Here is a 25,802-nt window from a genome sequence, read left to right as displayed (position 1 = left end):
TGAGTATAGGAAGTCAAAATTTACCATTTATTAGAAATCAATAAAAATAACACTTACTTAGTAAATGACAACACCGCTACGCTCTTTTGTCAAAACGACATGGCCGACCTAATTGGGTTTGGGGTGAATACAACAGAGACGACCGAATACAGCCGCGGTCTACATGAGACTGCCAGGTTGCCAAACTTTCTGAAATGTATTGTGGGAGACGATGAGTATTAAATTCGGAAAATCGCATGACACACGGGGTGTCGTATACAAAAAATTGGTTAATAAAGCTTTCCTGGTGGACTATTGTGTAGCCCTTTTCTTGTCCATTAATGTTGTTCCACTACGCCACCGATTTATCATGAAACAATTTCTCAGTCGATCCAAAATCTTTTTCCGGTTATATAAAAAATTAGTAGCAACTCCGATATCTTAAATAGAACACCCTGTATATTCTCTGGTGTTATTACCACATTGCTAAAAACCAAAACATTTCTTCGATGCACCAAATGGCCTTTAAACAAAAATTCCCCATTCACTGAATCGTCACAGGAGACCGTAAAGTCTCCTCTTTCAGACCAGTTCGTATTTGTGGTTCTCTTAATGGTTCCCATTTTGATATGTCTCCGATAAAGTGTGCGCTTGCAACAATAACTCGATAAGACGTTTATGGGATTCTTCACCTGACGATGATGATCCATTCCATTTATCCGATTTTCTGCTTCACGTGGGAGAATTAATTAACAATTCATGGTGCGTTAACTAAAGGAGGATTTTTGCCCTCTGAAAGGCAGATTTGCTTAGTAAACAATAAACAATCGAAAACATGAGGAACCTAACGTATAACCGAAACGATGTAATAGTGGGTGTGCAAAGATTCCCTCATCACAGTGGCCGAACCACACAGGCACCATATACACTATCTCTTTCATAAGTGGAGCCAGTCTTGCAGGTATCTTTTCATAAGAGAACAAATAGCAATCGAATAAACAATCAATAAATCGGTCTTATGCAGGTGCAATCAATTGATTTTCATTAATAAAATTAGTCTCGATTTTTTTAAATCAGAATTTGGTTGGTGCTTGTGCTGTGCGTGGTTCGGATGGTGCTTTTTTGGCTCTAGTGCTAATTAATGAGGATTTTCTCGCAGGGTTTGAGGAGGTAATTCCTGCCACTATATTTCTCTTATGGCCACTTTATGTGGGTGAAACGAGGTTGGAAGTGGGTTTTGGTATAGGCTTAAGTTTGAAAGGAAGGAAATACTATACGTTTAACGCATAAAGTAACAACAATTGCGTCATATTCGAGGATTTATTCGAATAAACTCACATACCCAGCAAATTTAATAAAAACACAATTTTATACTCAATTTTGACTCAATTTTTTTTATGGAAAACGAGGTATTGATTAAAGGGAATAAATGTTATTTTCAGTTGTGTTTTGCAGTGTTTGCACTTATGAAAAAATAATTTTTCATCCTCCAAACTGGCGAATGAAATAATTTGGTTTTGCCTATAATAATTTCCAATTATTGTCAATATTGAATAATGGCTTTGTGGGCCAAAAACTCGTAGAGGAACAGGAACATGAAGAGTTTATAAATGCTCCCTTATGGATGTTTATTATTGAATAAATTTAATACTCGCTTTGAAGCCTGGAAATTCGCTTTCAAGATTTACGGCGCTCATTTTAGAGTGGAAAAAGCTATTAAAAACATACTTATTTTTTTACTATCTCTGGGCACAAGGCTTGCTTTGCGTTTTGGCCGGCTCCATTCAATGCAATTCTTGCTTTTAGTTAATTTGATCACATTAGGGGGCTTTTATTGAATAAAAGGAAATGTAAATACAGGCCCAAATTAGGAATTTTATCACGTCCGAGTATTGAACTGTCAATGTGCACATATGCGTTAAATCCGCATCAGTGGTATTTCGAAAGGCTCTAATTATTGTAAACATTTGTATCCTACTCAAACAGGACGCTTATGGCCAGGTTTAGTGATGGAATAATGGAATTATGCTGATTTTTTCATAGGTAAAGCCTTTAATTCCGAATGGATTCGTTCGCTATTAAATTATTCATTCAGGAGCGCGGAACGACTTTTGACTCTTCTTACCGTACGTACGCGCGGGGGGAACCTCGAGAGGGTACGCCAATGGAATTCGATTTTGTCCACTTTGAAAGCTCTTTAAAACTCCGTAAATATTAGGATTCATCACTTAAAAGAGGCATGTAGGAATCAGCGGCGTAGAGGAAGGAAGTCGTTTGTCTAAGAAGATAAATGTGGAACTCGGGATACAGAATAATTTCTTCGGATTCTCTTTAAAGCTGCAAAGAGCTTGAAACTCATTTCTAAATAGAGAAACGCTTAAGCCACTGCCGTAGAGAGCATGGAATAATATCAGGTATTAAGTCAGTTTCAGTTGGATCAGTTTTGAGGACCACTTTCTTTGGAAATTCGAGAGTGCAGGGATTGGTATACTTTTGGGCCTCTCTTAAAAGCTAATTAACCTGGAAATTCTCTAAAAAAATTTTTTTTATTGTAAAATTCCTGAAATTTATTCCCACAAAGAGAACAATCAAAATCAGTGGCGTAGAGATCAGGGAGTGACCCGTGCCAAAAGCGCCTCACTTGGACGCTGCCTTAAAAGCATAAATTGCCTAAAAATTTGAGAGGACTAGAAAACTTCGAAATTCACTGAAAACAAAAACGTCAAATTTCAAAAGCTCAAAATCATAGGCGTAGGCAGAGGGCGCGGATGCGAGTCCTTCTGGCGCGCTAATGACTTTTATCGTGGCGGTAGTTTGACGCTAATCTAAATAAAATATTTTTCATCTCTCCAGAGCGATGATAACGTGTTGTGGCTCCTTCAAGAGCTCTCTATTCTCAGACGCCAGACCCATCATCTTAAAAGACTATTTGGAATATGTTTACTAATGGGCCTCTCAAACATTTATTACTGCATCCTAAAAGTGTGGGTTTTCAATTTCAATCCCGAACTTTCGATTTTGCCTCTCTTGTTGAGCAAACACAATTTACCCTTCATCGGGGCCATCACGTGAGTGCTCGGAATTACCTCCAAAGCAAACTAATTCAATCCCATTGTAGTGCGTGTAATTATTATTAATCAACGTGTATCTGCGTGAGATTTCGCCAATGCGGATGAGTAATAATCCTGTTTAAAAATTGATAAAATAATTGCTGTTCCTTCAATCCAAATGAGCCTGGAATGGAATTTTGTTTATTTTTTGAAGTCAAAACAAGCACCATCGAAGCTAATCTGAATTATGACTTTTTCACAGTCTTCAGTAAAATCACGTTGAGTGTCGATTGTGTCCGAACAAACTGTTGCGCGTTCAAGTCGGTTCGGTTTGAAATCACTTAAGTGCATCGCGCGTAAAATGGGCCCCTCCGCAGTGGGGCCCCAAGGAATCTTGTGGTGGGTGTTAACATGGACTTTGTGTCAAGGACTTGTTTCTGACAAACCGAGGTATAAGGGTAAGTGCTCGTTTTTTCCCATTAACTAGCCCATGCATGCAGCTGACCAGAAGAAGACAAATTACGGCCGGCTCGGACCATCCTCGTTTTCAGTTCGCCATCATAATTTATAACCCGATATAGAGGAGATAAAATGCGGCTCAGATTGATTAAAATTTATATCATAAGACGCAAGGCCGTAAATTCACGTCTAACTGTATAATTCTCTTTGACACGGACATTTTTACTGGTTACACCTGTTAAATGTCGCCGCTTGCATTGCCCGGAAATATTCATATCTGTTTCCAGTCGTAGACGTTTCTATAAGGACTGCTCAAGTAATTGGATTAAATATTGTCGTCCGGGGACATGTCCTTACAGATCCATGATCCAGGAGCCTTCGACGATCGGCCTTCGGGGAGGCATGATTTCAAAACTTTTAACGAATTAATTCCACTGTGTTTCTCAACAGCTCAGAAAATTTAATGAAGTTGCAACATCGCTAAGATTTTGACAACTGCGCCGCGAAATTTTGACGTGTTGGAAAGGCAACGTTGCTGCACAATCAGGCAACTTTTTTGTCAATAAAAATCGCAAATTTTCCACATTAGCTGAGCGGCGTTGTCAATACGAATTAGGAAAGTTTTTATATTTTTTGATAATGAAAATGTTCTTCAACTGAAGATAACACACTCGTGATCCTGTTCGACACATTTCGAACGGTTCAAAAAAGTGTCAGTGTCGCTATCGTTATGTCTACTATTTTGACAAGCATCAGGTTCAAATTTTGACACGTTAAATGAGCAGCGTTGCCACTTTGACATTACTTTATTCAAAAATCTCCAAGAACATTTCGTTTCCTGCTGGCACATCTTGAAGCTTGTCCATTCGGCAACAGTTCTGCAGCTGTCGCAAGACCTTCGCTCATCTCGGCAACATTTCTGGGCCGTTTCGCCAATCATTTTCTCGATTTTACGCAAGTTTTACTCCATCTTTTTCTGAGTCCTCGTACACTTCGGTTATACCTAATTCTAATGCAAAACACTTTTGAGCAACGGCGTGAATTGGTGTTGATCGCCCACAGTAGTTGGTGCGACCCACGGCCCCTGAGATGTCTGCAAGACTTACAACCAGATAACACGAAGGATGCTTAATGAAGACTTAAAGTACCATATCAGTTTTTTCATTCTCGTGTTTGTGTACCGCCCACGGTACCATACTCGGTTCGATAACGAAATTTGCATATCGGTACTGCCGCTTATTAGTCCCCTGAATGTTACGCCCAAAACATTTGGGTAGTTGTTTCTTCTGAAGGTTCCAGGAACCTCCTGCAAGCGGAAACGGGTGTTGCACAACTTTCTGGGAACTGGAAACATCGATCATGCAGCGTGATTTTGCTGAAAATTTCCCAGAAGTTGTTTGTGTTTGGTTTGGCAATAATTAGTGAGTAGGATTTATGGGCAGATATCTAATTTATATCTTTTAATTGCTTTTTTCCAAATTTGTCCTGGGCAAACAAGAAGTTGGCCTTAAATGCATTGTTATGCCCGCAGATTAAACTACTGGAGTTTAATGGCTTAATTAGCAACTAATAGGAATCAGCTGCCCACATATTTTGGGTGTCCGTTAACACCTCCGAAAGATGGTCATTTAATGCATAACACTGTTTGCAACCTAATTGATCATGGTATCATAAACAGCATCAGTTGCATGGTGGGTGTCGCCTATATCTAATTGAAAATCTATAGATCGTGATTGGCTTGATGAAGCCTACGTAAAAGGCAGAAACTGCGTTGTAATCTCTTGACAAACAATATTTTTGATCCATTAATGCTTATAAGGTCTTTATAGGAGCAAAAACTTTTATGGCCCTCGCAATACATCATAGGGACGTATTAAGTGATAAGGCTTTATACTTCTGGAAGGCTGGAAATGTCTGCTCTTGTTGGATGGCCCATAAACCCGCGAACTTTCCAGCAGTGTTTTTACAAAGAAAAATGATTAAGTAGCACTTTGGCTACTTTTATGTTTGCCCTAGAGCTCTTAAAATGAGAATAAAACAATTTTATAGGCGCATTTTTTCGGCCCTTTGTCCAAAAGGACACCAGATCCCTTTTGTATTACCACATCCTCCTAAACTATTATAAGGAGATTTATTAAATTCCGACATAAACTGTTTGAATCCTGACTCGTGCTTTCACGGCAAACCGTGTCCGTAAATCCAAAGGGTGACAATAATGACACCTTAATCAGTTATCGTTACTTTCTCAATGTTTGGAACGCTAAAACTCCACTTTCGTGCTTAAAACTCTACTGGGTCATTAGGGATAAATTATCAATAGAAATCTCTATACCCATCTCAATTTTCTCAGTTTTCAATTAAAATAACGATTAATGTAGGAACTTTTTAAATGCTTTTTCAATGAAGCTCTCGATGTGATTCGCTTTAAGTTCCGGAAACGCGTTGTTTTCTATATTTTTAGAAAGAATAATATGAATCTACCAATCACAAGAAATAATTCTCTACTATAGTTCCCTATCTTCATTAGTTTTCCAGTAATGCCTTCATAAAAGCCTTATTTCAAAATCTTGATTAACAATTTTCGCTATATTTGGTGGTGCGAAATCTCTTTTTTGTCATATTGTAGATCATCATTTGTATTATTGAATCTACTAGCCATTAGGGCTTAATTGGAATAGAAATCCCTATACTCATTTCCCCTAGTTTTAGCGTAATAGGTAATAAACATTTTCAAGGCTGTTCAAAGGGAATTCTTGGCATAATTCTCTTGAAGTTGATGCGAGGTTAATCCGATTGAAAGGGCAAACGAATATACATATATGCGATGATTAGTCCGAATTAAGGAGCTAGAAGTATGTATGACCTTTCTCGTAGGGCCAAAGTGGGGTGGTTCCGTGAAATCGCCGGCAAGGGGATTATGGACTGGATAATCACATTCGGACCATCCTGGGTTTGCGGTCGCAGGGACATTGTTTCATGCAAAACTAAACTTCCTAACTATACAGAGTGATTTCTATTGATACTTTTTCTTAAGTGTGTATAGAAGTCAGTAAAACAAACATTTTTCAATAACTTTTTTAAAAATCTTAAAAATAAGAAAGTTACATCAATTTACCACAAAATGAATTATTCAATAATTTAAAAATAATCCAACGATGTTGTTGAAAGCAAAATCTTTAAATGGGAGTTTCTTATTTTTTACATGTTTTTATCTTTTTACGTCTTGTTATTGCCACTTTTTTTCAATGTTTTGCATTTAAACGTTTTAATTTACCCATTTGTAAATAAGTTTAATTCACATTTAAAAATTTTGCTTTCCAATGTCGTTGGATTATTTTTAAGATATTGAATAATGCATTTTGTGGTAAATTGATGTAACTTTCTTATTTTTAATTAAAAAAAATATTTGAAAATTTTCTTTGTTTTATTGACTTCTACACACAGTTAAAGAAAAGTTTCAACTTAGGAATCGCCCTGTAGTTAAAGTTTATTGGTAAAATCTAACGATTTAATCGGTTAAAAATGTCGATAAATACAAGCAAAAATGTGGTGCCAGCTAAGTGTCTAAAAAAGGGTGTTCACCACTAAAGTCTCCACGTCTCTTTTGTATTAATTTTTTTAATTCTATCTCAAAAACATGGACCATGACCCAGGTTTTCTTATAGTATACAGGATGTTTCCAAAAACATGGGCAATATCCCGACAAATGAAAAATTCTTACTAAAAATTTGTACTTATGCTTATAAATTGTTCTCCAAAAACTTACCCTTACGAAAATACAACTCCTCAAAATTTGATAGCGAAAACGATATTTTCTAAGTAACTTTTCTTCCAATTGATGAAATTTAGTTAATTTCGAGTCTCTGGTGTATCATAGCAAAGTTAATAAAATAGGACCTACTGCTTCTTTCTACATCTTCGGAAAGGCGGAGGGGAGGCTGCCCTCAACTTCTTTATCCCTAAGCTTTTAAGGTTTTGGATTTTTTAACTCTTACGTAGTTTATTAGATTTCTGGCATACCTAAGAAAAAAATGTACTGGTGGTTGATGTTCGTAAACCGAACAGTTTTCTAGAAAAACATCATTTTGTCAAAGGGTGTATTTTACAAAAGTAAAGAAATTTTGGGTGTATTTTTTAATTTACCACCTAGATACCAAAATGAAAAACATTTTTATGTTAAAATGGATAAAAATAAATTAATTAAGTTTTATCAATTGGAAAAACAGTTATTTAAAAAATATCATTATCTACATATATCAAATTTGGTAGTTGTATTTTTGAAAGGGTAAGTTTTTGGAAAACAGTTTATAAGCACAAGCGCAATCTTTCGACAAGAACTTTTCATTTCCGGGATATTACCTACATTTTTAGAAACACCCCGTATATTTTTTGGCACGACGAACGGTCTCCATAAATCAAAACTCTGATGCTAATACAAACTTTATCAATTATTATTGTTTTCGACTGAAGGGACATGGCGACGTATCACTTTCGGTTTCTTCAGCCCCGAAACGATGATTTACGGCGCTTTTAAGATGAAAATCCAGACCCTTTTGCCAGGTTTCCAGGGCCCATACTTTTTCATTACTGGTTGTGCGTGCGGCTGGCTAGAGAAGGGAAAACTTTTTCGGTTTCCATTTAGAAATGTGGCGAACATTATATTTACAAGGAATTCTATAGTAAATAAGGGAATGCCACTGAAATTTCGATGGAAAAACACTCAAACAGGTGCTCTTTACCATTCAAACGATTACCCGCAATACGTAGACGTTTTATAGTGACACCACTAATCGTGTTGAATTATTTAGCAATTTTTTTTTCAGGATATTTATGCGTTTTTAATGTGGTTAAACGAATTAGGATTGACCACAGATTGACTGTCAATGAGATGGAATTTGAATAATTAAATTAAATAATTTATTGAATTAAAAATTGAATTAAATCCACGATTTAATTAAATTTTTAATTAAGCCTCCATAAGGTCATGATTTCAAGATTTTCCAAGACTATTTTTGCAATGTTTAAGACGCTAAAATTCTACTTTTCCACATGGAACTAGCTTCGCGTGTTTTGTGCGATTCTTTGAATTTACCACTCACGAACAATAACAGGGAAGAGGCGGAGGCAAAGCTCTGGGATGAGAGCTTTTCTCTCCCCAAACCGCATCTTCCAGATCTGGCTATTTTCAATCACTTCCACACCCCCATGGATTTTTCCGGGTGAAGCTGGGGACACAGGTAGAACTCTCGATGTTGGGCCTGGCGCTGAACGGGCAAGTCCTAAAAGCATTTGCAATAATTCAAAACGTTTTGGGCTATGACCAGCTTACCACGGCATGATTCATCTCCAACAGGTTTCTACATGGAACATTTGGACTAATACGGAAATAATGCAAATCGTATTCTTGTTGTATTAATTTGTAACGCTCCGTTTTATTGGTTTTTAATACTGAATCAGGCGTAGCCTCGGGGCGAGCAGCCAAGATCTTGACTTCTGTTGAATGTTCTTCGCAGATTGGAAGTTCGGATTTCTGCAGTTTTGGCCCTCTGAGGTCTGGAAAGGGGGAATTTGGGTCGCTCTCTCATTACGCATTAAAAATCTGAACGTTAGATTTGGTAGTCACGCAAACTTTGTTTGCCAAGCCTCTGGAGGCCAATAAAACTGAAGAATAATCCTTTTGCTCGTCCCAATTAAAAACTTCTATAAGCCATCGACAAAATTCATAACAAGCTTGAGGCAAGCACTAATTAAGAATACTAATTATTATCCTTCATTTTCCTGGGAGCTTGCTAGAAATGCTAAATCGTTAAAAATCCACCCAGTTACAATTCTGGTACGTGTTGCTGTTAAATCAGATTAACCAGTCGCCATCCTCCGAGTTCTTCACATAGAAAAATTTGGACGTCTTAATGACGACGGAAAAAACTCCTTAAGTAATTTATATAAATTAGATTTAATTACGTGATGGATGATCCTTTATATTCAGAAGCCAAAACCAGCGGCATGACTAATTCGTTTTTTTGCCTCGTTTTCCTGCTTAAATTGGTTCAGGTTACAGCAGAAAAAAACTCAACTGTAACTCAATACCTCTGGTACCTACACGATCGACCAGGCCTTCTTTTCGATTAAAGGCAATTTCCATTGTAGCCTAGAATTTCCGTGAAAAATTTAAATACCACGAGGTTTTCCACTCCGTTCACTTCCTGGTAGCGCGGTCATTTTGTTTTTACATAATCAACACCTGAACCGTAATATATTCATTATCCTTATACATAATTAATCGTTGTTAGCCGCGCCAGTGCACTTGAGCTGTCGAATTATTAAATAGTATTAGAAGTTATTGCATTTAATTTCACGTCGATTGGCCGGTTTTTCTCACAAGTTTATCCCACTTCACAACAGTATGCCGCTCCTCTTTCTCCTTAATTGGTAAATAAGTAGGGGATTGGTGTGCAGTTACGAGGAGAAGGTGAAAAATAGTCACAAAATGGGCCACAAAACGGCAACAAGACTCGCAAAATCGTTAAATCCCACCAATGCATAAAGCGGAATAAAGTAGGATTAGGCACATATTTTAGCTTAATCCTGTTCCACGCGAGCAAAACTGCTTGGCAAAATTGCAGGATTAGCACATGCAGAAACAAACTGAAACTGTGGAGAGATAAAGCAACTATTACTTAATTGACACAAGTACGCGTTGACAAAAAAACTATTTTGCATAAAATACGGGAAAGCGCGGCTTTGCCAGGAACTTCATTCGATGACTCGACCAGTTTGGAAAATTTATTATTTCCAAGTGGAAGGTTCTGGATGCTCTGCAAGCCCTCAGATATGGAAAATTTTGCATTAAAAAACATTAAGAAGCTTGAATCCCTCATAAATCCTGCAGCAGTCGAACATTTTCCACGTGTAATCAACTAGCCAGTATTTACACATCTAACCCCTTCACCATCCAACTTCCTCTCAACATCAACCTTCAACGTAGTCCAGTAGTTGTCAAATGTCAATCTTGTTCCCATGAACCAATTTCCCCCCAAAATCCGAAATAAACCCCAGAAAGGAAACGTAGCCTTACCCCCATGCGATCGTGCCTAGGGCGAATATTATCCCTGCCATGCTTGAAACTGATGAACAGATTACCACGTGGCGAAAATCAAGCTCAAACAGCAGACTCATATTAAACCTCAAGCGGATCGGCAAACTCGTAAAAACTCTAGACGGGAGCTTTGTAGATTCCCAGAAGAATGATCATTTACTGTTGATGGCCCTCAGGATGGAAGCGACCAAGAGGGGCTCGCTGGAGCTGCAGCTGCAAGAAGCTTTGCAAAGGAATCAGCAAATTATGGATATTGTTGAGCTAAGGAATGAAGAAAGGGATTTATCTAGAGGATGTTCAGCTACTAATATTGGTAATTCGTTTATTATATGAAACGTGATATGCGACAACGTCCTTAGAGCAGTAAAGCGAGTAGCAGGTTGAGGACAATAAAACTCTGTATTGTAAAGAAAAACGCCCACGTTTCGATCAATGTTTTAGTCTTCCGAAGAAAAATAGTCAACTGGGTATCTCTCTGTACTAATTAAGCATTTGAAAGAGACTAAGTTGTAATCGGAACTTTGGTGTTTTCTATTACAACCTGCGACCTATCCTATTATTATACAAAAGCCTTAAATGATGCTTCTGTACTGCAATAGGTCCCACGATGTCCACCATGAGTCTAGTGAATCTCCAATTTAAATACGAGGAACTCTTGGCCAGCCATCGCGGTCTCCTGAAAATGTTGGAATTGCGAAACAATGAGATAAAGACACACATGGAGGAAAATGGTGATCTAAAGGAACAAATCCAGAAGCTGCTTTATGATTTTGAGGTGGCGAAGGATAAAATCACATTCCTGCGAGAAAAACTAGCAGACTTGAAGAGAAAGAAGAAGGAAAAGATTTCAAGGCTAAAGACTGAAGGACAAAACCTCGCCCTACTGCATCGAAGACTGGTAGCATTGCTGCATAGGCAATGCATGGAGAAAACTGACTTCGTAAAGTCGCTTTTGCAGACCACCGTCCGAAGCGAAAAGGGCCTGCTGCTGCAGGAAGTGCAGAAGAACAATATATTGACTTACAAGAACTTCCAGCTGCAGCAAGAGCTTCAATTTTTCAAGTCTGTTGTTGAAGCTAGAGTATCGAGTAATACTTCCATGGGATAATTCTTACAGTAGTAACAGCAATAAATATGTGATTGGAATACCTTGTGTAGGCTACAAATACCTGTTTTATTTCAAACATTTTGCGAGATTATTGTTTTATCATACCACTATTTGCATCAGTACAAATCTAATTTTTACTGCTGCATCGCATATGACCATCCTTTTCTGATACATGCCCTCAAACGAAATAGGAAGATAACGTACGTGGTAACTGCATCCATAGCCTGCTTTACTATTTAGGGTAGCAAGACCAACGCCATGACCTTCATCATCGTCTAATCTCGTTTAATAAACAAAGACGGCTATGTGATGCGGGGTGGGTAACGCTAAATGTGATTACGCGAGAGTGGCACAGTGGTGGTAAATGAAAATTTTGGCAATAAAAGCTGAAATTAATCGCAAATTCATGTTCAAGTTTCAGATATGAAATTTGTATTATATAAGAAGACCCAAAATAACAACTATATTTTGCTTTTAGTGTTCGAGTGCTCCATTTGCTAAAACATGCCTAATTCAGTCTCATTTTCGGGTGATATTTTTGCGCATGAATGGTCAGCTAATATTCCGTGATAAATGAAGTGTGATATTGTATAGAATAGTCGAGCATGAATGAGAATATGATTTAGTTTACACCTCCCACAAATCGTGAGAGACAATAGCATCGTTTTCATGGTAATACGGAGCCATAGAAATAACGCCGGCCCAAATTTACGAGGATAGTTGGAATAATTTATGACACATTATAGGTTTGCGAGGCTGCTAAATAGAGTTCTTGTGTAATTGCGTTAATCCATCGCTTTTAATTCCATCGCAAAGTAAAAAAACTGCGATTCTAATCCTGCATGCGCCGATAAATCTATCGGTTTGAGCCGGGTTCACGTGTACCCACACCATTTAACTTGCATAATCGCCACGATTAAACCCGTTCCGATCAATTAGCCCCCAACAAGACACGTACAACAAATACGTCGAGTAATTACATGAAATTCAATAAAAGGTGACACCCATCTATGGTCGCCATTAAACCGACTTGGATTGGGCTCGGTTCCTGCATTGTGTCTGTCTTTGTCGTGCTAGCTACCGGGTTTGCAAGAAACGTTTCAAGGAGACCCAATGGGTTTGTTAGACATCTGAATGTAGCCATGAAAGCTCATAGGAGCTCATTGGGAGACATGGTAGGTATCATCGCCGTAATTTTGATGCCTGTTGATTACTGTAAGTAAAAACCAGATTCCGAGGCTGGTAAATGGGTAATAGGAGTCCAGACATGATACGGGATTTAGACGAAAAACTTAACTTCAAATTACATAGCGGGGGGTACACAACGCCGTGCAAACCGTCAGGGCCGGTATTTCGAGATATCTACCCGTAGAGCCATCGCTTGTAAAAACAGCTACCATTAATCTCCTAGTTTCTGAGATACGGAGTCAATTTGATACCTGGTTACTCAATTTTCAAACCACCTAATCGATCAATTTTCCAGGCCTCTATACAAACGAACTGTCAGAAGCCCACGAAACGATACCGATAAAGATAAATCACAACGGCGACCTGTCCCGAAACTTGACCCATCACCACAACGCCGACCCAGCTGAATACCTCAGAATCAATCTTTCAATCTTCGACCAGGACCATCACCTCATCCTGACCCCGAGCACCGAATTCCTGGCTCCCAATATTATTGTTGAGTATAGAGGCAAGCACAAGCACTTCAGAAAGAAGCTAAAACATACCAGCAGACATTGCCACTACCAGGGATTCATCCATGGAGACCGAAACAGCAGGGTGGCAATTTCCGCTTGCAACGGTTTGGTGAGTATAAAGGAATTAAAAAAAAGTGTAATTTGTGATTTATCGAAGGTGCGTAAATAACGGCGATGTCTGGCAATAACGTCCGATATAAGTGCTCTTCCTTTTAAATAATAATGACTCTCTCGCATTGAAATGAGATACGATAAAGGCCGGGAATATGGAAGGGACAGGTACAAAGAAATGACCCTCTTAAGGGCGCTATTGTCGGATGAGGAACACGTTTTATTGGAAATGGTAGAAATATTTTCACTGGGGAGAGCCTTTTAAGTGGTCCCTATGAAAAATATTAAAGTTCCTTATAAACCTATAAACCGGAAGTTAGCTTTAATCCACGCAGCCGGATTATGATGGTCATTATCATGCATCAAAACATGTCATTTCATGCATGATCACTATTATAATCCCAACTTGAATAAAGAAACAATTTATAGTGAGGATTTAACATAAACGGCAGCCTCCTATAATTTCAGAGATATGAATAACGACTAGCGGCATTTAATGAGAACCTGCGATTAATTTATTAAATGGGTCTCAGTACCGCCAGGTAACTGCATCATTAATGGAAAACACACAACCGCACATTGCGGCCAATTTGCTCCAATTTACATGCTGAAATGTCGGCAAGAAAGTCGCAAAAAAGGTTCCTCTTAGTTCTGCTAATCGCTATTTAGATGCAAATGCTTCATTAATACGTCGCTTTTCGCGTGTTTGTTTTCAGGCTGGAATGATCCAAACGAAAGATGGGAAGTACTACGTGGAACCCGCTTATCACTCTGAAAAATCTTCCATTGCTCCAGGGCATAAGCATTTAATTTACAAACGATCAGCGGTTATCAACAGCATGCCTGTGGCAACGAAGAAGCGGAAGAAAAAGAGGCGCAAAAAATACCACCACGAGTCGAATTGTGGCACCAGGGACCCGAAGCGATGGACAGAGTAAGTGGTCTTTGATGACGAGGTGAGTTTTAAAACATTCGACATTTCAGGCTGGAATGGCAGAAGCAGCTAGGCAAGATCAAAGTTCAGGAGAGGAAGCACAAGCATCACTCAAAGGTGAAAATCCCAAGCGTCAAGCACTCTCAAATGAAGAAGCTGAAGTACAAGCACGTGAACGCGGTCAGGGAGCGCAGATCAGTCAGTCAGCCTCACTACGTAGAGACAGCTATCGTAGCTGACTTGAGCATGGTCGAGTTCCACAAAGATGGAGAAATCGAAACATACATCCTGACTTTGATGAACATGGTAAGCTCTTAAATACAATGAGGCTGGGCCGCAGCTAAAATAGATTTTCGATATCCCGTAAAGGCGTTAAAAGCTTTCGGGAGTATTGCGCAGCCCTTTGACAACAGCAAGTAGCATAAAAGCTTAGAAAGCTTGAAAGCTAGAAATTGAACGGATTATTTGTCGATGGTTTCGTTTCTGGGTTTAACGGCCTTAAATGGGGCTTAACATTGTTAGACCTGCTCTTTTAGCTTTCTTTCTTACGTTTTGCGGGGTTTTTAGGGCGGTTTTTGCCTCGAATTTAGTTGGCACTAGGGACCAATTTTCTGAGGAAGTGTATTTCGGCAAATTGGTTTTATGTTCAAGTTTATCAGGTCTTCTCCATGTGATGAGAAAGCCTTCAAAACTCACCATTTTTTTAAGTCCTTCTACAATAGGTCCCCAGTTGAGGTTGCCAGGAGGAGGAACTTTCTTATTTTTCATTTTACGAGAAAATGTATTCTTCATAAAAGCTTCTGCTTGTCCGAAAACGGTTGAATCAGTCCTCACCGTTTCGATTTTCCTATTCGAAACATGAAAAAATAAGTTCAAAAATTAATTCTCGTTTTCATGGCAGCCGTAATCAAGACTTTTGCTTATTAAGCTTTTATCACAATAATTCAACCAAGAAGATCAAATTAGAAATAAAAAATTCACACACAAAAAAAATGATCCAATTATACCATGATAAGAAATTCTACAGCACACGATCACTTTAGCCGAAATTAGCTATTGCAAGCGATTCGGAAATAAGGATTGTGATGACTACGGTACCTTACATGCTAAGATCAAACAGTACCATTGGTGGAAAACGTGGCTTCATTAGAGAATACAATGTATCGAATAAAGTACTGGTTATCCATGATTTGAGCGTCCATCAACAAGCAGAAATCAAAACGTTTTGCTTGATCTCCTGCTTCTAAAGCGTGATTAAAAATTGGTTTGAAAAAATGAATTTTCCATTACTTCAATGTCTTTTGAACATGCATCTTGCTTGCTCCTAATTGAAGCAATCTTCGCTGTAAAGAAAGTTTTGGATTATTTTGAACCGAATCCATCATAATAAGAGTCGCACCGTCGTCTTCATCTCGAACTAATATACAGGGTGTTTCTAAATAGATGGTAGAAATTTTAATGGGTGAATCCTGAGCCAAATTTAAGAGTTCATATAAAGACATGTCCAAAAATGTTTCGTCTTCGATCTATAGGGTGTTAAAAATCACTTTTTTTTTTAAATTACTTGTTTATTTTTTATCGAAACTTGCTGAAAATTTATACATATCATATGCCGAGAGTTTTCTACAAACAGAAATTTTCGGACTTTGATTCATATACAGAGTGATGCGGATTGATGGGTTTTCAGCTCTCATTTATCACATTTTTTTGTTCTGCTAACATTTAAATTTTTTTAGACAAGTTTCTGAAATCCGCATTGAGTTTTTTCACTTTTTAGCCTCTTGCAAAAATTCGCTTAAATCGATAACTTAGGTAATATTCGCGATAATAAGCAACTGCTTCCTGCAGATGCAATTATTAACATCAATGTTAATCAGCCAAGTTTAAACGAGAACTTAACTTTATTTGATATGATAGTGTTTTAATTTTCTAGCGACTGCTGAAAATGACCTCCACCTACTAATGTGAAAAATATATATATGTATATGATAAACGAAAGCTCAAGACCCATCAATCCCCATCACCCCGTATATGAAATCAAAGTCCGAAAATTTCCGTTTGTAGGAAACACTCGGTGTATGATATGCACAAATTTTCAGCAAGTTTGGATAAAAAATAAACAAGTAATTTAAAAAAACGGAAAAAAGTATAACGCCATGTAGATCGAAGACAAAACATTTTTTAACATGTCTTTATACGAACTTTTCGTCTCAAATACCCATTAAAATTTTTACCATCTATCCAGAAATACCCTGTATGCCACATTTTGAGATGTACAGTAGCAGTCAAAAGTATAGAAACTTATTATTTCTTAAGCTAGACAGGGTGTCCTGAAAATCAATATCAAAAATAGTATCACGAGATTATTTGGGTCAAAACATTAAGATTTAGGTCGAAAGTTATTTGAAGAAAGTTTCTCGTTTAGATGCTATTAGCAGTCAAAGTTTTTGAAAAACAAAATTCTTTTTGCTATATCTCAAGAATGCTTCAATGAATTCTAATGAATCCCATTGTGCATTTATTCATTAGTACAGAGATTATTTTCATGTAACATTCATGTCTTTTCGCAATGTGAAAGTGGTAAATTCTTAGCCATCTTCGTACAAAAATTATCAGAACTTTTCATTGGGTAGCTGCATCGTGTCGTTTTTTTTTCTGATGATATATTAGCCCTTTCTCCAACTTTTCTATGTCTCGGAAATTTCTCGTACGGTTAACATTTCATGTCGAAAAAAATTATTTTCTTTTCTCATGTAGAACACCAACTTGCCATTCCTTCGATAATTATCGACACTTGTCGATGTGAACGCTGACGTCACTTATGGAAAATGTCATAAAAATTAATCAAAAGACTGAATTCATAAAAAAAAATTTTAAATGAAAAACAATTTAAATGAACTATAAAAAACAGCAAATATGAAAAATTTAATAATTAAAAAAATAATAGCAGATGTTCAAAGTGACCCAAAAGAAACGTCAAAAAATTTTGATTAATTTTTATGACATTTTCGATAAGTGACGTCAGCGTTCACATCGACAAACGTCGATAATTATCGAAGGAATGGCAAGTTGGTGTTCTGTATGAGAAAAGAAAATAATTTTTTTCGACGTCAAATGTTAACCGTATGAGAAATTTCCAAGAGATAGAAAAGTTGGAGAAAGGGCTAATGTATCATCAGAAAAAAAAACGACACGATACAACTACCCAATGAAAAGTTCTGATAATTTTTGTACGAAGATAGCTAAGAATTTACCACTTTCACATTGCGAAAAGATATGAATGTTACATGAAAATAATCCCTGTACTAATGAATAAATGCACAATGAGATTCATTAGAATCCATTGAAGCATTCTCGAAATGTAGCAAAAAGTATGTTTGTTTTCAAGAACTTTGACCGCCAATAGCATCTAAACGAGAAACTTTCTTCAAATAACTTTTGACCTAAATCTTAATGTTTTGACTCAAATAATCTCGTGATATCATTTTTGACATTGATTTTCAGGACATCCTGAATAACAAAGACGCTATTATTTAAAATTCTTCTGTATTAAACCTTCATATGTTATAGGTAAATAAACTATTTCTCGAAAATATTCATTCGATGTTAGTTATTTAGGTTTTTTTAGAGATAAAACTTAAACATGGTCAGCCAAAAATATGGAAACTAATAGCAAAATGAGTTGTATTTTATATCTTCAAGTACTATGGACAATAAAAAATATCTTTTATCGAACTTAAAAAATAAAATAATAGAACTACACAATGTTGGAGTTGCGTAAATTACCATAAGTCGAAATTTAAATATTTTAAAAGGAATTGGTTCAAAAATAATTTGAAAGTACAATCAAAGAGGTACAACGGCAATTGATTTAAAGGCAGATAGATCTGTACTGTTGAGTAAAAGAGCAGAAAAAAATATGAAAGGAATTTCATTGGCAGATCCAAAAAAATCTTCTACTGAAATCATCAAAGAAATTAGCGATATGGGCATTTTGGTATCACCACGAACTATCAGATGACGTTTAAATGCTCGAAGATTATTTGGAAGAATTGCAGTAAAAAATCCTTTAATTTAAAAAAAAATCAAAAGACGCGACTTCAATTTGCACGTGAACATCTACCCTGGTCACCGACCATATGGAATGCTGTTCTTTTTGGTGATGAAAATTCCAACTATTTGGAAGTGATGGCAAAAAATATGTCGGAAGACCAAAAGATAAAGTATTTGATTATAAATATCAATTACCTACTGTGAAACACGGAGGAGGTAGTGTGATGGTGTGGGGCTTCTTTTCTAGATCTGGTACTGAGCCGTTAATTCAAATTAAAGGTTTTATGGATCGTTTTATCTGTTGAGACCCGTTGAAAAATAATATGTTGCCTTATGCTGAAGAAGAAATGCCGTTGCGATGGGGTTTTCAACAAGATAATGATCCTGACCATAAATCGCATTTAGTTAAAAATTGGTTAAATAAAAATAATGCCCCTCAGATGGATTAGCCGTCCCAGTCACCAGATCTCAATCCCACAGAGAATCTCTGGGAGCATTTGGACCGACAAGTTCATCAAAACAAGATTACCAGCGTTAATGAACTATTCAACTTGTTAAATGGAGAATGAAAAAAGATTTCTACACAATATAGTGCTTCTCTGGTGGATTCTATACCACGACGATGTGCAGCAGTCATTAAGGCAAAGGGTTTTACAACAAAGTACTGAATGTTTGACGAAACTTATTTAAAAAAGATTTTAGTTTCTATACCTTTGATGAGCAATTTATCATTAAGGTGTAATAAAGTCAATGTAGATGATTTTTTATTGCCATTTCCGTTTTTATTTAGTATTAGTTGATATTATCTTTTCCATTAAATACTTATTACTTTTTTCGATGGTACAAAACTGTAAAATTTTAAAATAAATAAAGTTTCCATACTTTTGACCACCGCTGTAAATGTACGAAAGCTTTTGATTAAATTCCTCGATACTTCGACGAATTGCTTTATCATCTTTGCCATAGCACTGCATCAGATAAATTAGTTGCTCCTACGACAACATTGTTATTTAATTCAAGTCGGATTTATGGTTGCCATGAAAACGATAAATGATTTTTGGACCTATTTTTCGACATTTCTCTGTAACGAAAAGAAAAATTTTAACGGCGAGAACTGACTCAGCCATTTTGAAACAAGGAAAAACTTTCATGAAGAATACATTTTTCTCATAAAATGAAAAATAAGAAATTTTCTCCTATTGGCAAAACCATCCGGGGACATTCTAAATATTCTGAATAAGTCTGTGGATATGGCGTCTCTCAACAGTAGTTATTCTTGATCGAGTGCAATCTGCCTTAATTCAGCCTAAAAATGCTTTAGGTTTCTTCGTTTTACCAAGACCCAAGCATCGGCAACTTCATCAACGTCGCTGTAGTCCAAATCAAAGTCCTGGAAGAATCCACAGACGAACCGGAATTCAATTCCACCACAAACGCTGACGTTACTTTGAAGAATTTCTGCAAATGGCAGAAAAACCTGAATCCAAAGGGCGATTCTGATCCTCACCATTATGATGTCGCAATTCTGATAACCAGGTAAAAACTGTAATTGATTTTAGCTCCAATTTGAGTACTTGTGTTCCCTCAGGAAAGACATATGCGCCCGGCACGATACACCGTGTGGTACTTTAGGAGTAGCACACATTGGCGGCATGTGCAAGGCGTCCAGAAGCTGCAGTGTAAACGAGGACAATGGCATCACTTCCGCACACACCATTGCTCATGAAATGGGACATAAGTAGGTCTTTGTATTCGTAAATTGTTGCAAATTCCATGCATCTTCGGGCAACATAAAAACGGCAATAATTAAGGGCCGGCCTTAAACCAACGATTTTACTGCAGCTTTTACTACGAGATAAAACCAACATTAACTTTTCCCTTAAGTGGCCGGAATAAGGTTGTTTATAGGTGCTAGAGTGGTACATAAATAACGCAAACAAGATAACTTGTCGGGCTTAATAGAATATGTCTCTTAACTTGCAGTATGCGAAAGCGCGGATTCTTTGTATCCGATAGAGCGGTTTTTCACAGTTAACAAGACATGTGTGCGTGCCACAACGTGAATTTTATTTGCAGTTTTACACGTAGCAAACTGCATGATTAAGTTCGTTGGTTTAAGCACCAGAAATACCTCTATTTCTGTACATTATCATTCCAGTTTTGGCATGCTTCATGATACAGAAAAGATCGGATGCAAGTCCAAGGCAGGAAATAAGCTTCACATTATGACTCCGGCCTTCGAAGCTGACGCAGTTCAAGTCAGCTGGTCCCATTGTAGCAGACGCGAAGTGACCAACTTCCTCGAGTAAGTGCTTACCCAACTTTCCTAATAAGTCTTCAGGTAAAGGCTGGAGTAATAAAATGTATTCTAATTTATTGAAACGGGCACCAGATGAGGCCTCTCGCGAACCCTTATCAAAATTCGGTCAAAAGTTTTTCGAACAAATTAGCTCTCTCTACTTGCCTTTGACAAGCGGCAAGAAAATCTTCGGTAACTTACTTATTTATTCAAGATTATGTGAGTTTCACCCAGCCCCCCGATAACGAATTTCGATATTTTAATTAAAGTTGGTCTGGGGAATGGGAGAGAGAATTGCCGGATTTTATTTATAAGGCAAAGTTAGTCTCGTTAATATCGAGTTGATTGTTCTTTAAGAGAGACGTAAATCCAGTGAGAGAATGCCAAAACTTTAAGCAGTTTAATGCATTTTTCTTCATTAATGTCGAATTGTTGTTTAAGGCGCCATTTAAAATTTAAATTATTCTTGAATTCGCAACCAAACATACACCATATTGAAAATTAGGCATTCCGCATCATCTATATTTGTTTCTGCAAAGCTTATCCTTTTAAAAGATCTTGATAATTTTAATTGAAAGTCAGTAATTGTTGGTTTGATCAGCATGCAAATATACATTGAATTTTTATATGGCTAATATCTAATATTTACCTCAACTACTAAGCTTTTGTAACAGCCCTTTGCCCTGTAAGTCCTTTGCGTAATAAAGAAGCAGTGCAATACATTTGATGTTCACCATTTAATCAAGAATGTGCAGAAATTTTGATGGAATGTTCAGTTAAAGAAGCTGAGATGTTGATAAATCATTTAAAAGTCCACTTTACATATCTTCATTCCAGAGGTTAATGCTAGAACCTAAAGCTCTCCCTAAATAGGTATTTCTCCCGAGAATCGACTCGTATTTCCTCGGAAACAGGTCTCACCACAATAATTACTTATGCAGATCAGACAGTTTTCCAACGGACTATTTCCTCTATAATTCCATTCTCTCAGTTGCAAGAGGCAAGACCTCATTAAAACTAAAAACGTAATAATCTGCCATGAAAGCAAGTGGCACGATAAACAGCTCAGTGTGACAACTTTGACTTATTTATGCAAAATCCCCGGCGTTTTTGTTTTCCGTGTATCTCACTTTAGGCTATGAGCCTCGCGGCAAAGTTTACTTATGCTAATTCAGGATTTGAAATATGCGCCTGAAAATGCAGATCGTGTTGTGTAAATTGCTAGTTTGCAAATGAATATTTACCATATCATTAGCTGGGAACTGGATGCTATGGCATTACGCTCTATACTGCTGCAGTCAATCATTACTGTATAGCAATAATATTTGCCTTTAAATGCTCCAGCTTGTGGTTTTATCTTTAAGCAGTAGGTACCACTACATTCTAATTTTATGGGGCATTTCAGCCCTATTACAGCAAGGCAAACGGCTTTTATATGGGAGGAAAACAACATTGATCTGAAAGTAAAGACAATGTTTCAAAATGGAAGTCATTTTATACCTTAATTTAAGGAAGGAAAGGAACAGAGAATGTCGCTGCTGAGTTTAAAAGTGATTTCATAGCTAGGAAAACGCTCAAATATTGAACTGTTAATTAGTCGTGAATGGTGCTTTAGAGTTGTTAGTATTGACGTCCTTGAACCAACTACTTTTCAAATCGAAAAACGAGTAATTCTGTTAAAATTGATAGAGTGAGAATAATAAGAGTTTACTTGTGTTACGATAACATGGGCTCGTGCAATTTCACACCAATAGCGAGGAAAATTGGATCAACTAGGGGATTTCGTCCCCCGCAATCACTATTTGAATTAATACGGTAAAGAACGAGACAAAGACGTTCCCAAATTTGCGATTTTAGACCGTGAAGGGCCAGAATCCGCTGGTACATATGTCACAGGACCCATTTCTAAAGCTGTTAATGATAAATAGTATTTAAAACATCCGAGCGAAGCGAGACCTAATCTTTCCCGTAGGCTGACTACTGCCAATAAAGGATAAAAAATGCTTTTTCGTGACATAAAGCCCGGAACGCCCCACTTAAATTCGAAAAACATTTTGATTAAGTAGCAAAGACTGAATATTTATCATGATTTCTTGTTGAAAGCTTCCAACATGCGCTCGGGAACATTATCGATGCCCTTCGAATAGATTTTACACGGTCCGGACGGCCCTTTAGAAAACTCCGTTTACTTTTAATCAATCTGCACCGAATTTCGTCGCTTCAGCTCGATCTTTCCGATATTATGCAAACTACTTACGTCTACAACTTTTTTCAAAGCTCCCTGATGACGGCAGGTACTCGAAACATTATCAGACAAGCTGTAGCCTCAAAGGAGTAGTTTTCGTTTCGAGTCTTTTAGATCCAGGATAAATGCACGAAAGGCTTTCATTTCAGTAAAACCGGATATGAGGGTTTTTCGATAGTGTGACGGAACACTGGGGTGTAATGCAAATACCGGAATTCCTTTTGGGTGTTAGGAAGCAGCGAATTTTCGAATCTCAGTGGGTGTTTATTAGAGTTGAAAGGCAACGGGGCAACTCGCTTTCATATCGGATCAGTCCTACTTACGAATAGCAGAAAAAATTCATAAAAATTCTTAAAATTTTGCTGTAGTAAGGGGCTCGGAAAATGTCTGGAAGACAAGCCGCAAGAAATCGAAGAGTACCAATATCCACACTTACCAGCCGGAGCTATGTACAACGCCAACTATCAATGCAGGTAAGTTATACACAATTCATTCGTAATAACCTCAACCATCAAGCTTTACAGGCTGCAGTTCGGGGTTCCAGACGCCAAAGTATGCACCCAGTTGGACGAAATTTGCTCCCGCCTTTGGTGCACTGTTAACGACTCCTGTATTACTCTTCTGAGACCTGCAGCACCCGGCACTTCTTGCGGGAAGCACAAGGTAAAAAAAAAAAACAGGAAACTTTGATTTCAATACTTATGATTTAGTGGTGCCAAGATCAAAAGTGCGTCCCTATCATGGACCCTCCAGTAGCCATAGATGGAGGCTGGGGTGAGTGGAGCAGTTGGTCGGAGTGTTCTAGGACATGCGGCTCTGGAGTTTCGCTTATGAGTAGGGAGTGCGATCATCCTACTCCGACTGCAGGAGGAAAGTTCTGCGTAGGTACGTCTCTTCTAATGAGTAAAAAACCACGAGTTAAAAAAATTGATGGCAGGTGAGCGAAAGCGCTATAGAATATGCAACACTGACCCTTGCCCTGAAGGACAGCCTACTTTCCGAGCCTTACAATGCTCTTCATATAACAACAAAACTTATGAGGGCAAAAAGTACGAATGGCAGCCATATTTCGATCAAGGTTCTCTTAAAGAAAATAAAATAAATTCCTAAATAAAAAACAAAAAACGTTTTAGCGGATCCTTGCCAACTTTACTGCAGCGACGCAAACGAAACGTTGATAGTACCATGGGGAGACTATGCAGCTGATGGTACCCCCTGCAACGTGGTCTCCAGAGATGTTTGCATATCTGGAATATGCAAGGTATTGTTTTTATCGCCACACAGAAGTTCATAAGGATAAATCAAGCTACCGTTTCAGAAAGTTGGATGCGATTGGGTAGTGGATTCCACAGCTAAAGAAGATGATTGCGGGATTTGCCAAGGAGATGGAACTAAATGTGACATTATGCAGGACGAATATAAGAAACAAAGTGCTCTTCCTGGATACCGAGAGATCGTAGTGATACCCAGTGGAGCTCGGAACATTCTTGTGGAGGAGAATGACCAGTCGGAGAATTACATTGGTCTGGAAAATGCAGTGGAAAAGAAGTTTTATCTTAATGGAAAAAGGTAGTTATTTAAGCAAGAAGAACTGGATTAGTAGTATTTTAACTGATTTTTTTAGACATATAACTTTACCTGGAGAATACAACGTGGCAGGAGCGCAAGCTCTTTATGAACGAGATCACAACTTGGAGAAAATCAGAATTCCTGGCCCAATTCATGAGCCCATTTTAGTGTCTGTAAGAACTTTCTCATATGAATAAACAGTATTTTCACTGATTTTTTAAAGATTTTCTTTAGAGGCAAAGTCTATAATCCAGGAGTAAAATGGAAATATTCAATCTGGAAACCTGAAGTAACGAAGCAAGTAAAATATGAGTGGATTATGGAGGAATGGTCGCAATGTTCAGCCACATGTGGTGGTGGTAAGTTCGCAATTGCCTCGATTATTGCTCAGTCAAAATGGCTCTTGCAGGCACTCAGCATAAGAAGCCTTTATGCCAGGAAAGCACTGTGTCTTCCGTTGCATCAGACTTAGAAAGTCCGAGTATAGTGGCGGAAGAAATGTGCGAATCTACTGCTAAACCGAACAAGAAAGTACGAGCTTGTAATGATGATCCTTGTCCCTATAAATGGTGGGTAGGGCCGTGGCAGCCATGTCCCGTTACTTGCTACGATGGGGTAAGTTTATATCGAATAAAATTCAAATATTTTAAATTATACATGGGAAAATCTCGATATATTGGTGAACGCTTTTCTTTCTGTTTTGAGAGGTTTCAGTATAGAATTTTATTTTAGGGTAAAAAACCAATGAGAAAACGCAACGTAATGTGTATGGACGGACAAGAAATGGCCCTTCAAGATCAATATTGCGACAGAGGAGCTAAACCGCATGAATATGAGCCCTGCAAGAAATTGTCGCCCTGCGAGGCTTTTGAAAGATAATCTTTTTTGAAACATAACGTTTGACCCAAAAACTATACCTATTAATGATTTTTCTTATCAATAATTAAATTATTTCAGTATTTAGTGAACCGTAGTTAACGCGGTTTCGAATTTAGAGGCATAACTTCGTACTTAAGTACAGAACTAGTCCGAATAAATTAATTTATAATCAAATAGTGTTGATAATAATATTAATATTAGCGATTACAAACGTCGATTAAAACGTACTAATTAATATAGAAATAATTGCCTTTTGTTCGGATAGGGCAGAAACATAAATAATTGGAAGTAAATAAAATTATTCGTGATTGCATGCA

At 37.5% G+C, this 25,802-nt stretch overlaps 2 protein-coding genes across 6 annotated transcripts; both read left to right on the top strand.

The window, feature by feature from the left end:
* The first annotated feature begins 913 nt into the window (after positions 1-913).
* AdamTS-B (ADAM metallopeptidase with thrombospondin type 1 motif B) lies at positions 914-25,802 on the top strand. 5 transcript variants are annotated; one of them, XM_066396131.1, is made up of 18 exons: positions 914-1,149; positions 3,292-3,487; positions 13,176-13,504; positions 14,223-14,440; positions 14,491-14,746; positions 19,815-20,029; positions 20,082-20,231; positions 20,652-20,798; positions 23,406-23,510; positions 23,562-23,700; positions 23,748-23,922; positions 23,975-24,115; positions 24,171-24,298; positions 24,356-24,606; positions 24,662-24,779; positions 24,830-24,965; positions 25,016-25,221; positions 25,339-25,802. In XM_066396131.1, exons 2-18 carry the CDS (start codon positions 3,391-3,393, stop codon positions 25,483-25,485), a joined length of 2,958 nt encoding a protein of 985 aa, XP_066252228.1. In that variant the 5' UTR covers positions 914-1,149; positions 3,292-3,390; the 3' UTR covers positions 25,486-25,802. The 5 variants fall into 5 exon arrangements, with proteins under 5 accessions (XP_066252228.1, XP_066252227.1, XP_066252226.1 ...); XM_066396130.1 differs by having other exon boundaries at positions 3,244-3,487; XM_066396129.1 differs by having other exon boundaries at positions 3,098-3,487.
* LOC136413164 (uncharacterized) lies at positions 10,603-11,692 on the top strand. The gene is made up of 2 exons (XM_066396562.1): positions 10,603-10,897; positions 11,184-11,692. Exons 1-2 carry the CDS (start codon positions 10,603-10,605, stop codon positions 11,690-11,692), a joined length of 804 nt encoding a protein of 267 aa, XP_066252659.1.

The sequence above is a fragment of the Euwallacea similis genome, chromosome 13 (assembly GCF_039881205.1).
Source record: "Euwallacea similis isolate ESF13 chromosome 13, ESF131.1, whole genome shotgun sequence".
Taxonomy (NCBI): Eukaryota; Metazoa; Arthropoda; class Insecta; order Coleoptera; family Curculionidae; genus Euwallacea; species Euwallacea similis.
Note: the sequence above shows the minus strand (reverse complement) of the source record. Positions and strands in the feature narration are given on the sequence as shown.

Excerpts from the sequence above, each read along its gene's own strand:
- AdamTS-B (XM_066396131.1), top strand. The coding sequence starts at position 3,391 with ATGGGCCCCTCCGCAGTGGGGCCCCAAGGAATCTTGTGGTGGGTGTTA. Across the intron at positions 24,607-24,661 it reads TTTTATCTTAATGGAAAAAG|ACATATAACTTTACCTGGAG; the intron begins GTAGTTATTTAA and ends TGATTTTTTTAG. Across the intron at positions 25,222-25,338 it reads CCGTTACTTGCTACGATGGG|GGTAAAAAACCAATGAGAAA; the intron begins GTAAGTTTATAT and ends ATTTTATTTTAG.
- LOC136413164 (XM_066396562.1), top strand. The coding sequence starts at position 10,603 with ATGCTTGAAACTGATGAACAGATTACCACGTGGCGAAAATCAAGCTCA. Across the intron at positions 10,898-11,183 it reads ATGTTCAGCTACTAATATTG|GTCCCACGATGTCCACCATG; the intron begins GTAATTCGTTTA and ends GTACTGCAATAG.